This window comes from Scylla paramamosain, chromosome 2, assembly GCF_035594125.1.
Source record: "Scylla paramamosain isolate STU-SP2022 chromosome 2, ASM3559412v1, whole genome shotgun sequence".
NCBI classification, from domain to species: Eukaryota; Metazoa; Arthropoda; class Malacostraca; order Decapoda; family Portunidae; genus Scylla; species Scylla paramamosain.
The window spans coordinates 26,113,992-26,127,374 of record NC_087152.1 but is presented as its reverse complement, the minus strand read 5'-3'; the positions used below and the strand labels follow the sequence as shown (position 1 = coordinate 26,127,374).

At 41.5% G+C, this 13,383-nt stretch overlaps 1 protein-coding gene across 4 annotated transcripts in view; it reads left to right on the top strand.

Annotated features, from left to right (window-relative positions):
• Positions 1–13,383, top strand: part of LOC135112227 (fibrocystin-L-like) — a 42,954-nt gene that overhangs the window by 16,861 nt on the left and 12,710 nt on the right. For all 4 annotated transcript variants that reach the window (XM_064026499.1, XM_064026490.1, XM_064026506.1 and 1 more), the window contains 6 exons: positions 4,848–4,945; positions 5,099–5,195; positions 6,077–6,256; positions 10,895–11,112; positions 11,651–11,802; positions 12,558–12,645. In XM_064026499.1, coding sequence (XP_063882569.1) covers positions 4,848–4,945; positions 5,099–5,195; positions 6,077–6,256; positions 10,895–11,112; positions 11,651–11,802; positions 12,558–12,645 — 833 coding nt within the window. The remainder of the gene's footprint in view (positions 1–4,847; positions 4,946–5,098; positions 5,196–6,076; positions 6,257–10,894; positions 11,113–11,650; positions 11,803–12,557; positions 12,646–13,383) is intronic.

Here is a 13,383-nt window from a genome sequence, read left to right as displayed (position 1 = left end):
CAATCAAGTAACAATCAAGTAATGATAATTACTCCCAGTGAGGTCTAAAGCACTGTTCAGGGTGTGTTGTGAACTTATCATTAAACCCAGCTGTGACCTCACTGAACATTTCCCTTTGTGTCTCACAACACAAGGGGGCAGTCACAGCCTGCCCTCTAAAGACAACTCTCTTCCTCCACACAAAACTACAAGCACCTAATAACATACACATCCTTCCCTCAAAAATTTCAAAATCATCATGGTGACTCCTACACCAGCCTCAGAGTCCCCATCTGGGGAGGGGACCATAAATGTCCCCAGGTCGGACTGCATTTCTGTCAACGACCCTAAGTGTCTTGACACCCCCCTCAACTTTTTCTTCATTAACTTCTACAACATTCGCGGTCTAAGATCTAATTTTCAATCTGTAGAACACCACCTCTCCTCTTCTAAACTTCATCTTCTTTTACTCACTGAAACTCAGGTGTCTGAGGCAACTGACAGTAGCCCCTTTTCTGTTCCCTCCTACTTTCTCTATCCTCATTTTCGATCCAAAGCTGGATGTTGCGTTTATGTGCGCAATGACTTAACCTGCTCTCGTGCCCACACTCTTGAATCTTCCGAGTTTTCCACCATCTGGCTACGACTACAGAGTCACTCTCAAACTAAATTTGTCTGTGCTGTATACCTTTCACCAAACTACTCTATAAGAAATTCTTTGACTACTTAACTTCCAAAGTGGAGCACATTCTGACCCTCTTCCCTTTTGCAGAGATCTCCATTCTTGGAGACTTCAATGTTCACCACCAGCTTTGGCTTTCCTCTCCCTTCACTGACCATCCTGGTGAACTAGCCTACGCTTTGGTATCCTCCACGACCTAGAGCAATTGGTACAGCACCCTACTCGTACTCCTGACCGTCTTGGAGATACGCCCAACATTCTTGACCTTTTCCTGACCTCTAATCCTTCTGCTTATACTGTCACCCTTTCTTCTCCGTTGGGCTCCTCCGATCACAATCTCATATCTGTATCTTGTCCTATTGCTCCAATCCCTCCTCAGGATCCCCCTAAGCGAAGGTGCCTCTGGCGTTTTGCCTCTTCTAGTTGGGGGGACCTGAGGAGGTATTTTGCTGATTTTCCTTGGAATGACTACTGCTTCCGTATCAGAGACCTATCTTTGTGTGCTGAGCGCATAACAGAGGTGATAGTGTCTGGCATGGAGGCGTACATTCCTCACTCTTTTTCTCGACCTAAACCTTCCAAACCTTGGTTTAACACAGCTTGTTCTCGTGCTATACATGATAGAGAGGTGGCCCACAAAAGGTACTTAAGCCTTCCATCACCAGAATCTCATGCACTTTATATTTCTGCCTGGAACCATGCCAAGTCTGTTCTCCAACTAGCCAAAAATTCCTTCATGAACAGAAAGTGTCAAAACCTTTCAAGATCTAACTCCCCTCGTGACTTCTGGCATCTAGCCAAAAATATCTCCAATAACTTTGCTTCTTCTTCCTTCCCTCCTTTATTTCAACCAGATGACACCACTGCTATCACATCTGTTTCTAAAGCTGAACTCTTCGCTCAGACCTTTGCTAAAAACTCTACCTTGGACGATTCAGGACTTGTTCCTTCCTCTCTTCCACCCTCTGATTTCTTCATGCTACCTATTAAAATTCTTCGCAATGATGTTTTCCATGCCCTTGCTGGCCTATACCCTCGGAAGGCTTATGGACATGATGGGATCCCTCCTATTGTTCTCCGAAACTGTGCCTCCGTGCTTGCACCTTGCCTAGTCAAACTCTTTCAGCTCTCTCTGTCAACATCTACCTTTCCTTCTTGCTGGAAATTTGCCTACATTCAGCCTGTTCCTAAAAAGGGTGACTGTTCCAATCCCTCAAACTACCGTCCTATTGCTTTAATTTCCTGCCTATCTAAAGTTTTTGAATCTATCCTCAACAGGAAGATTCTTAAACATCTCTCACTTCACAACCTTCCAAACTACCCTCCTACGGCTTCTCTCCTTCTCTCTGTAACTTCATCTCAAGTTTCCTTTCTGACTGTTCTATTGCTGCTGTGGTAGACGGTCACTGTTCTTCTCCTAAATCTATTAAAAGTGCTGTTCCTCAGAGTTCTGTCCTGTCACCCACTCTCTTATTATTCATTAATGATCTAAACCAAACTTCTTGTCCTATCCACTCCTACGCTGATGATACCACCCTGCACTTTTCCACGTCTTTTCATAGACATCCAGCCCTACAGGAGGTAAACATTTTATGCAGGGGAGCCACAGAATGCTTGTCTTCTGATCTTTCTAAAATTTCTGATTGGGGCAGAGCAAACTTGGTATTGTTCAATGCCTCAAGAACTCAATTCCTCCATTTATCAACTCGACACAACCTTCCAGACAACTATCCCCTCTTCTTCAATGCCACTCAACTGTCCCCCTCTTCTACACTGAACATCCTCGGTCTGTCCTTTACTTATAATCTGAACTGGAAACTTGACATCAAATCTCTAGCTAAAACAGCTTCTATGAAGTTAGGCATTCTGACACGTCTCTGCCAGTTTTTCTCACCCCCCAAGCTGGTAACTCTGTACAAGGGCCTTATCTGTCCATGTATGGAATATGCTTCACATGTCTGGGGGAGTTGCACTCATACTGCTCTTCTAGACAGGGTGGAATCAAAAGCTTTTTTGTCTCATCAACTCCTGTCCTCTAATTGACTGTCTTCAGCCTCTCACCACTGCAATGTTGCATCTCTTGTTATCTTCTATCGCTATTTTCATGCTAACTGCTCTTTTGATCTTGCTAACTACATGCCTCCCCTTTTCCTGCAGCCTCGCTGCACAAGACTTTCTTCTTTCTCTCACCTTTATTCTGTCCACCTCTCTAACACAAGAGTTAACCAGTATTCTCAGTATCCCTTTCTCTTGTAAACTCTGGAACTTCCTGCCTGCTTCTGTATTTCCATCTTCCTATAACTTGAATTCCTTCAAGAGGGAGGTTTCAAGACACTTATCCATCATTTTTTTACTACTGCTTTGACCCTTTTATGGGACTGGCATTTCAGTGGGTTTTTTTTTTTATTTGATTTTTGTTGCCCTTGGCCAGTGCCCCTCCTACATAAAAAAAAAAAAAAAGGATGGATATTAAAAGAATGCAGAGAACAAATGGAAGACCCCATATGGGATATAATTAACAGCTTGTTGAGAGAAGGAAATGTACCAAGGGAATGGAAAAGAGCTAACATAGTGCCAGTATACAAAGGGGGAAATAAAATGGAACCATTAAAATACAAACCAGTGTCTTTAACAAGTATTGTAAGCAAGCTTTGTGAAATAGTAATTAAAGACAGATGGGTGCAGTATTTAGAAGATGAAAAGATAATTACAGAAAAGCAATTTGGATTCAGAAAAGGAAGATCCTGTGTCACAAATCTACTGAGCTTCTATACAAGAGTAATAGATGGAGTGCAAGAGAGGGACTGATGGGTTTGTACAGTACACCTGGATCTCTAAAAAGCATTTGATAAAGTTCCCCACAAAAGTCTTATGTGGAAATCAGAGAATGGAGGAGGGCTAAAGGGAGCAACATTAAGATGGATGAAGGATTATTTACAAGGGAGGGAAGTGACAACAGTGATCAGAGACAATAATTCAAGTTGGCGCAAAGTGACAAGTGGGGTACCGCAAGGATCTGTGTTGGCACCTATTATGTTTCAAATATATATAAATGATATGACAGAGGATCTAAATAGTTATATAAACCTTTTTGTTGATGGTGGAAAAATAATGAAAATAATAAAGGATGAAAATGACTGCAAGGAGTTACAAAAGGATATTGACAAGATACATGCATGAAGCCAAAGATGGAAACTAGAATTTAATGCTTTCTAGTATTAAATTCTAAATTCCATGTGTTGGAAATAAGAAAAAGTAAAAAGAGACCTTCATGGAATTACAAAATGGGAGGAGAAATAATAAAAAGTAATGAAGAAAAGATTTGGGAGTAATGATTCAGGACACACTATCACCCGAAAGCCACATAAACAGAATATTTGGCTCTATATACAGCTTGTTAAGACATTAGGGTGGTGTTTAACTATTTAGATAAAGAAATTATGAAGAAAATTATAACAAGCATGATGCAACCTAAATTAGAACATGCAGCAGTAGTTTAGGCTGCGCATAGAAAAAAAAAAGATATACAGAAACTGGAAAGAACACAGAGGATAGCGACAAATTTAGTACCATAATTGAAAGACTTAAGCTATGAAGAAAGACTTGAAGAGATGGGATTACCAACACTACAAGAGAGAAGAGAAAGAGGAGACCTGATTACAATGTACAAATTAGTAATAGTAAACAATATAGAAAAAATAGACAGAAATGACTTGGTACCACAGATGGAGGAAGGAGAGAGACAGATGAGGCAGCATGGGAAGAAAATAAAGAAGAGTGAATCTTAAGCAACATCAAAGAATACTGCTTCTCATATTGAACTATTGAAATCTGGAATGATTTGAAGGAAGAGGTGGTTGTGGTAAACAATGTACACATGTTTAAAGAGAAACTGGATAAATATGGTTATTGAGACAAGGCAAAATGAGCTTTGGTTCGTCCCCTGGACAATACAACTAGGTAGACACGCATACACACACACACACACACACACACACACACACACACACACACACACGATCAGCATGAGTGTTTATATAGATGCAAGGGACAAAAAAAAAAAAACAACTGAAGGAGACTTGTCCATGACACCAACCCCTCATTCTAGGCAAACAGCAAAAGAAGTGTGTATGTAGTAGTGCAGTGTGGAGTGGCTAGTGGAGTGACGTGGTGTGTCTCCATGCAGGTATGCACAATGTGAGTCCGCTCAGGGGGTCCTCTCAGGGCGGCACGCTGTTCACTATTGATGGTGTTGGCTTTGACCCATACAAGGAGCAGACCAAGGTACAGCAACAGTGGTGCTGGCTACTCCTTCACTACCCTGTGTTTCTGTATTGCAATGCCCCTGTGGGAGTGCCATGAGTGATGAGGTGTGATGTTCTTGGCTTTGACTCATACAAGGAGAGAGTGCTGTGAGTAATGAGGTTTATGCTGCAGGTGTTAGTGGGGGATGCTCAGTGTGCCATCCAGGACATCACTGATGAGCAAATCCAGTGCCTCACTCCAACCCAAGGGAAGACCTCGGCCGGCTCAGGTCAGTTCACTGTCTTGCTGGTCATCACTGTACAGGGAGTCCTCAGTTTACAGTGATCTCAGTTTCTGCCGTTTTGGGGGTGCGATGCAGGCAGTTCTTCCCCCCCTCTTTTTTTTTTTTACTGATTATTTCATTATTTTTATTTATTGTATGTCCTTCATGTGTTTTCTTTACAGGTACAGTAGTTATGTTTAAAAAGTCTTGATTAAGTTATTTAGGTTTTTTCAAAGGGGAACAGTGGTAGTTTGAAAGGCTCTAGTGTAAGTTATTTAGGTTTTTCACGGGGACGGACTGCTAGTGTAAAAGGTTCTAGTGTAAGTTTTTTTTTTTTTCAAGTATTTTATAATTCTGATGGTAGATTAAGAAGGGCAGTAGTAATTTAACAGACTCTATTGGAAGTTATTGCGGTTTTTGAGGGTGTTCTGTCATGACTTACTGTAGGTACTTACTACTTAGGCTGGTTCAGACCTACACTCAAAACTAGTTTATGACATGGCATAGGAACTGAACTCCATCTTAACTCAAGGACCTCCTGTATTTTGAAATGCTGTCCATTCATTAGGGTTGTTTTTACAGGCACTAGAGAGGATTGGTCAAGTTCTCATTTTTTTTTTTTTACCAAATGATGCAGAATCTGTTGAAGTATTACTAGAATCATGAAAACACACATGAAAACCCTTATAACTTGTGCTGGAATCTGTTAAATTATCACTAGCCTTGTTTAACTATCAAGAAAATCACAAGTAGTCTTGAAAACCACACTGGAGCCTGTTAATCAAGAAAATCACAAGTAGTCTTGAAAACCACACTGGAGCCTGCTAAACTATCACTACAATCACACACGCACACACACACACACACTTCATCCTTTCCATGTACAGGTGAGCGCAGGTTACTTGTTGAGCTGTACCAAGGGGAATACTTTGAGTCCAACTTCCTGGAGGAGACAAGCTGGGCAGCCCTGTCTCCCTCCCATGCTGGCTACAAGGCTTTTGTCCCTCAAGATGCTGAGCTCAAGTTTCCCATTGAGGTGACCCGGGATACTGTGGGCACTCTGAAAGGTGGGACTCCTGCTTATGTGTGTTATAGTGATAGAGGAAGTGTGTGTCTGTGTTCCCTTATGACTCAATGCAAGATAAGTGATGTATTAGTTCTTCCTGATGGTATTGTGTGCATTTGAGTTAGTGTGTGTCCCCTGCATTCTCTCAGAACTCAGTGCAAGTCTTGTTCTGCCTGTAAGAAAGATAATATATTTAATCTTCATGATGATGAAGAAGAAATATAAAAGTGACACACACACACACATAGACACACACACATACAGACATTCAACCATAATATTTTCAGTTCTTTTAAATGCTGAAGAAGGGATACAAAGGTAATACACAGACATACAAGCATAATATTTTCAGTTCTTTTTAATGGTGAAGAAGGAATGCAGAGGTGACACAGATATGCAACCATAATATTTTCAGTTCTTTTTAATGGTAAAGAAAGAATACAAAGGTGACGCACCAACATACAAGCATAATATTTTTAGTTCTTTCTAATGCTTAAAAAGGAATACAAAGGTGACACTCAAACATACAACCCCATGATCTTCCTGCACAGGGTACCTACATCCACCACATGATGGGACCTACTCTCTATCAGTTCAGGTTGGTGAGCGGATGCTTGTGATGCTGGCAGCCAATGGAGATTCAGACAGCGAAGTAGGACAGACAGAAACACTACTTATTCCATGTCTTGATGAGTTTTTTCACATTGCTTGTCTTTATTTTGAGAAGTTTTAAGAAGAAAAAATAAAAATGTAATCTTTTTTTTTCTTTGTATAAGTGATTGACATGATTTATTTTGTTGCTCATTTGCATTTTGAGAAGCTGGGAAGCTTCTGAGAAAAGTAGAAATATATATAAGCTTTATTATTATTATTTTTTTTGTGTATGTAAATGATACACATGATTTATTTGATTTAATCTATACATGGCCTCCTTATCTGTATGTGTGTGTGTGTGTGTGTGTGTGTGTGTGTGTGTGTGTGTGTGTGTGTGTGTGTGTGTGTGTGTCTCTAGTGTTTTACTTCCACAGTTTGAAGTTATGCAGTAGCAAGAATTTGAACTTAAGAAGGGAACACCTGCCTATTTAGAGATACAGTTCCAGACTAGAGGTTGTTATTGTTACTGTTATTATCATTACTATTATTATTATTATTATTGTTGTTGTTGTTGTTGTTGTTGTTGTTGTTGTTGTTGTTGTTGTTGTTGTTCACAGTCTGTGCATCTTTTTTTCAGCTATACCAGAATTTATTTTTTTTCTTATGTAGGAAGGACACTGGCCAAGGGCAACAAAAATCCAATAAAAAAATATGCCCACTGAAGTGGGCATATTTTCCCATAAAAGGGTCAAAGCAGTGGGCAAAAACTGATGAATAAGTGTCTTGAAACCTCCATCTTGAAGGAATTCAAGTCATAGGAAGGTGGAAATACAGAAGCAGGCAGGGAGTTCCAGAGTTTACTAGAGAAAGGGATGAATGATTGAAAATACTGGTTAACTCTTGCATTAGAGAGGTGGACAGAATAGGGGTGAGAGAAAGAAGAAAGTCTTGTGCAGTGAGACTGCGGGAGGAGGGGAGGCATGCAGTTAGCAAGTTCAGAAGAGCAGTTAGCACAAAAATAGTGGTAGAAGACAGTTAGATATGCAACATTGCGGCGGTGAGAGAAAGGCTGAAGACCGTCAGTTAGAGGAGAGGAGTTGATGAGACGAAAAGCTTTTGATTCCATCCTGTCTAGAAGAGCAGTATGAGTGGAACCCATCCCGACATGTGAAGCAAACTCCATACATGGACGGATAAGGCCCTTCTACAGAGTTACCAGCTGGGGGGGGTGAGAAAAACTGGCGGAGATGTCTCAGAACGCCTAACTTCATAGAACCTGTTTTAGCTAGAGATGAGATGTGAAGTTTCCAGTTCAGATTATAAGTAAAGGACAGACCGAGGATGTTCACTGTAGAAGAGGGGGACAGTTGGGTGTCATTGAAGAAGAGGGGATAGTTGTCTGGAAGGTTGTGTCGAGTTGATAGATGGAGGAATTGAGTTTTTGAGGCATTGAACAATACCAAGTTTGCTCTGCCCCAATCAGAAATTTTAGAAAGATCAGAAGTCAAGCGTTCTGTGGCTTCCCTGCGTGAAATGTTTACCTCCAGAAGGGTTGGACATCTATGAAAAGATGTGGAAAAGTGCAGGGTGGTATCATCAGTGTAGGAGTGGATAGGACAAGAAGTTTGGATTATATCATTAATGAATAATAAGAAGAGAGTGAGTGACAGGACAGAACCATGAGGAACACCACTGTTAATAGATTTAGAAGAAGGACAGTGACCGTCTACCACAGCAGCAATAGAACGATCAGAAAGGAAACTTGAGATGAAATTACAGAGAGAAAAATAGAAACCGTAGGAGGGTAGTTGGGAAATCAAAGCTTTGTGCCAGACTCTATCAAAAGCTTTTGATATGTCCAAGGCAACAGCAAAAGTTTCACCAAAATCTCTAAAAGAGGATGACCATGACTCAGTAAGGAAAGCCAGAAGTTCACCAGTAGAGTGTCCTTGACGGAACCCATACTGGCGATCAGATAAAAGGTTGTGAAGTGATAGATGTTTAAGAATCTTCCTGTTGAGGATAAATTCAAAAACTTTAGATAGGCAGGAAAGTAAAGCAATAGGACGGTAGTTTGAGGGATTAGAACGGTCACCCTTTTTAGGAACAGGTTGAATGTAGGCAAACTTTCAGCAAGAAGGAAAGGTAGATGTTGACAGACAGAGCTGAAAGAGTTTGACTAGGCAAGGTGCAAGCACGGAGGCACAGTTTCGGAGAACAATAGGAGGGAGACCATCAGCTCCATAAACATCATTGCAAAGAATTTTAATAGGTGGCATGAAGTAGTCAGAGGGTGGAGGAGAGGGAGGAACAAGCCCAGAATCATCCAAGGTAGAGTTTCTAGCAAAGGTTTGAGCAAAGAGTTCAGCTTTAGAAATAGATGTGATAGCAGTGGTGCCCTCTGGTTGAAATAGAGGAGGGAAAGAAGAAGAAGCAAAGTTATTGGAGATATTTTTGGCTAGATGCCAGAAGTCATGAGGGGAGTTAGATCTTGAAAGGTTTTGACATTTTCTGTTAATGAAGGAGTTTTTGGCTAGTTGGAGAACAGACTTGGCATGGTTCCAGGCAGAAATATAAAGTGCATGAGATTCTGGTAATGGCTTAAGTACCTTTGTGGGCCACCTCTCTATCATGTATAGCACGAGAACAAGCTGTGTTAAACCAAGGTTTAGAAGGTTTTGGACGAGAAAAAGAGTGAGGAATGTACGCCTCCATGCCAGACACTATCACCTCTGTTATGTGCTCGTCACACAAAGACGGGTCTCTGACACGGAAGCAGTAGTCATTCCAAGGAAAATCAGCAAAATACCTCCTCAGGTCCCCCCAACTAGCAGAGGCAAAACGCCAGAGGCACCTTCGCTTAGGGGGATCCTGAGGAGAGATTGGAATGATAGGACAAGATAAAGATATGAGATTGTGATCGGAGGAGCCCAACGGAGAAGAAAGGGTGACAGTATAAGCAGAAGGATTAGAGGTCAGGAAAAGGTCAAGAATGTTGGGCGTATCTCTAAAACGGTCAGGAATACCAGTAGGATGTTGCACCAATTGCTCTAGGTCATGGAGGATAGCAAAGTTGTAGGCTAGTTCACCAGGATGGTCAGTGAAGGGAGAGGAAAGCCAAAGCTGATGGTGAACATTGAAGTCTCCAAGAATGATCTCTGCAAAAGGGAAGAGGGTCAGAATGTGCTCCACTTTGGAAGTTAAGTTGCCAAAGAATTTGTTTTAGTCAGAGGAGTTAGGTGAGAGGTATACAGCACAGATAAATTTAGTTTGAGAGTGACTCTGTAGTCGTAGCCAGATGGTGGAAAACTCGGAAGATTCAAGAGTGTGGGCACGAGAGCAGGTTAAGTCATTGCGCACATAAACGCAGCATCCAGCTTTGGATCGAAAATGAGGATAGAGAGTGTAGGAGGGAACAGAAAAGGGGCTACTGTCAGTTGCCTCAGACACCTGAGTTTCAGTGAGGAAAAGAAGATGAAGTTTAGAAGAGGAGAGGTGGTGTTCTACAGATTGAAAATTAGATCTTAGACCGCGAATGTTGTAGAAGTTAATGAAGAAAAAGTTGAGGGGGGTGTCAAGACACTTAGGGTCGTCGACAGAAATGCAGTCCGACCTGGGGACATTTATGGTCCCCTCCCCAGATGGGGACTCCGAGGCTGCTGTAGGAGTTGCCATGATGATTTTAAAATTTTTGAGTGAAGGATGTGTATGTTATTAGGTGCTTGTAGTTTTGTGTGGAGGAAGAGAGTTGTCTTTAGAGGACAGGCTGTGACTGCCCCCTTGTGTTGTGAGACACAAAGGGAAATGTTCAGTGAGGTCACAGCTGGGTTTAATGATAAGTTCACAGCACCCCCTGAACAGTGCTTTAGACCTCACTGGGAGTAATTATTGTTTTGGCAGGTGTCTTTCTTACATCTTTCTTACAGCTAGGAAAAAGAAATAGCCTTACAAAGTCAACTTCTTTCTCATTGCTACAAAAGAATTTATCCATACAAAGAGAAGCATTTTTCCTTACATTTCAAGCCAACACATCTCTCTCTTACAGCTACAACAGACTTTACTCTTGCTATGAAGGACTTCCACACAAAGTTCACCAGGAGAAGCACCCCTCAGGCCGTTAACGAGAGGCAGCGAGTGACCCTGGACATCATACAGAGGTGGGAGGTGCAGCACATTGAAATACGAGGCACGTCTCCTGTCACTGGTGTGCTGTACCTGGACGGGATGACGTCGCCTGTCATTGATATTGCTGACCCTGCACAGGTGAGAGAGAGAGAGAGAGGCCACACAATTCAAACTGCATTTTCTCTGGTTAATTTTCTTATGGTGTACAGAATTAGATGGTGAAAGAGATGAAGAGTTGGGTGTTATATCATTAACTACTACTACTTCTGCTACTACTACTACTACTACTACTACTACTACTACTACTACTACTACTACTACTACTACTACTACTACTACTACTACTACTACTACCACCACCACTACCACCATTACCATTACCACTACCACTACTATAACTACTTAATGATAGGTATATGAGTGTGTGGTGCTTTGTCTGGACCACCTCATGTGGGATTGGCAACCAGTCATATAGATGGACAGACTATTAATCCAGCACTACTCTTACCGTCAACAACTGCTATTACCAAAAGTCTTAGGATATCAGACACCTAAGTAAATCTAACCTTCAGCTTCATTCCCTTTCACTCACAACACTGCAAAGAAAACTTCCCTTGGAAACACCAGCTTGACGTCCATCACAGGAAAAAGTACAACACCACCTCTTTCTACACAGGTTCAAGAGCAGTTGCTGGACATGACAGAGCAGAAATGCCACGTGTACCTCAGTGGGATCCAGACCATGCACTACAGAACATTTGAAGACAAGATAGGACTTCCAGGAATGCTTGGCACTGTAGTAGGGGATGTGGAACCCTTCTGTGGGAGGTAGGAGGGATGTGTGATAGTGTTTGGGAGGGAGGGGGGATGTGTGATAGTGTTTGGGAGGCAGGAGGGATGTGTGACAGTGTTTGGGAGGCAGGAGGGATGTGTGACTGTTTGGAATGTGCAGGCTGGGTGTTGAAAGCTATGAGTTTGAGAGTTTGACCTCCATTGAAGTGTGAGGGTGTTGGAAGTTGTTAGGGAAAGGATGAGAAGAGAATAAGAGCAAGCAAGAATGGAGTGATGGAGTATGTGAGGGAAGGGATAAGGGGTTAATGAGAGAATTTGAACATGTAAGGATGGAAACAAATGATAGATGGAGCATTGGAGTGTGTGAGAGAGAGGATAGGAAGGGAATAAGATTTAAACATGCATGGATGGAAATAAATGGAGGATGGAGTAGGTGAGGGAGACAAGAAGAGAGAAAGAAAATTAGAACATTCAAGGATGGAAATAGATAGAGGATGGAGTGATGGAGTGTGTGAGGAAGAGGACAAGAGGAGAATGAGAGGAATGGAGCATGGACGGAGGAAATAAAAGGACAGGAATAAACAGATGGATAAATAAATAGGGAAAGTAAAGGAGGCTTGGAAAATATGAAATTATTGAGGAAATGTAGAAGAGCTTGAAAGTACTTGATAGAAGTTGATAGATTACCAGAAATAATTAGTGACATGACAGATCTGGTAATAAAAAAAAGTTGAAAATGAATGACAATATTGATGATGTGTTGATTGTAATGCAGCACAATCTGCCACCAGGAAAGCCTTCAGGTTGTCAAGAAATGAGCCAAGAATCTTCAGGGAGGCTGCATCAAACAGTATGATCAACGCTAACACCTATAGATATGTGAGTAGTAGTAGTAGTAGTAGTAGTAGTAGTAGTAGTAGTAGTAGTAGTAGTAGTAGTAGTAGTAGTAGTAGTAGTAGTAGTAGTAGTAGTAGTTGTTGTTGTTGTTGTTGTTGTTGTTGTTGTTGTTGTTGTTGTCATCATTGTTGCTTACTGACAAAAACACAAGTAATACAAAAGTTACAATATCATTTTTTTTGTCCAGCTGAAATAGAAATTAAAATAATCTCTTGTGGATGTGTAATAGCAGAGTCAAACCAGGCATAACACACACACACACACACACACACACACACACACACACACACACACACACACACACACACACACACACACATGGAGCATTCATGGCTTTAAAGATGAATATGACAAATTAACTTTAAAAGACAGAACATTACTAGGTTGACTCAATCATACAAAATTGTAATTAGTTAAGAACAACACACACACACACACACACACACACACACACACACACACACACACACACACACACACACACACACACACACACACACACACACACACACACACACACACACACACACAGGGACAAGGAGGGCAATGAGGAGGAGGAGACTGTGCTACTGGAGCGTTCTTTTCCAGCCAACCGGTAGGATGTTAGAATGAAAAGTGTTCTGTGTAGCTCTGTCCATGCTGAGTGTTCTGTAGCATGAAGAAAAGGAATACAAGAGTGAGGAGGTAAAGGTATCAGTTGATGAAGATATCATATCTGCT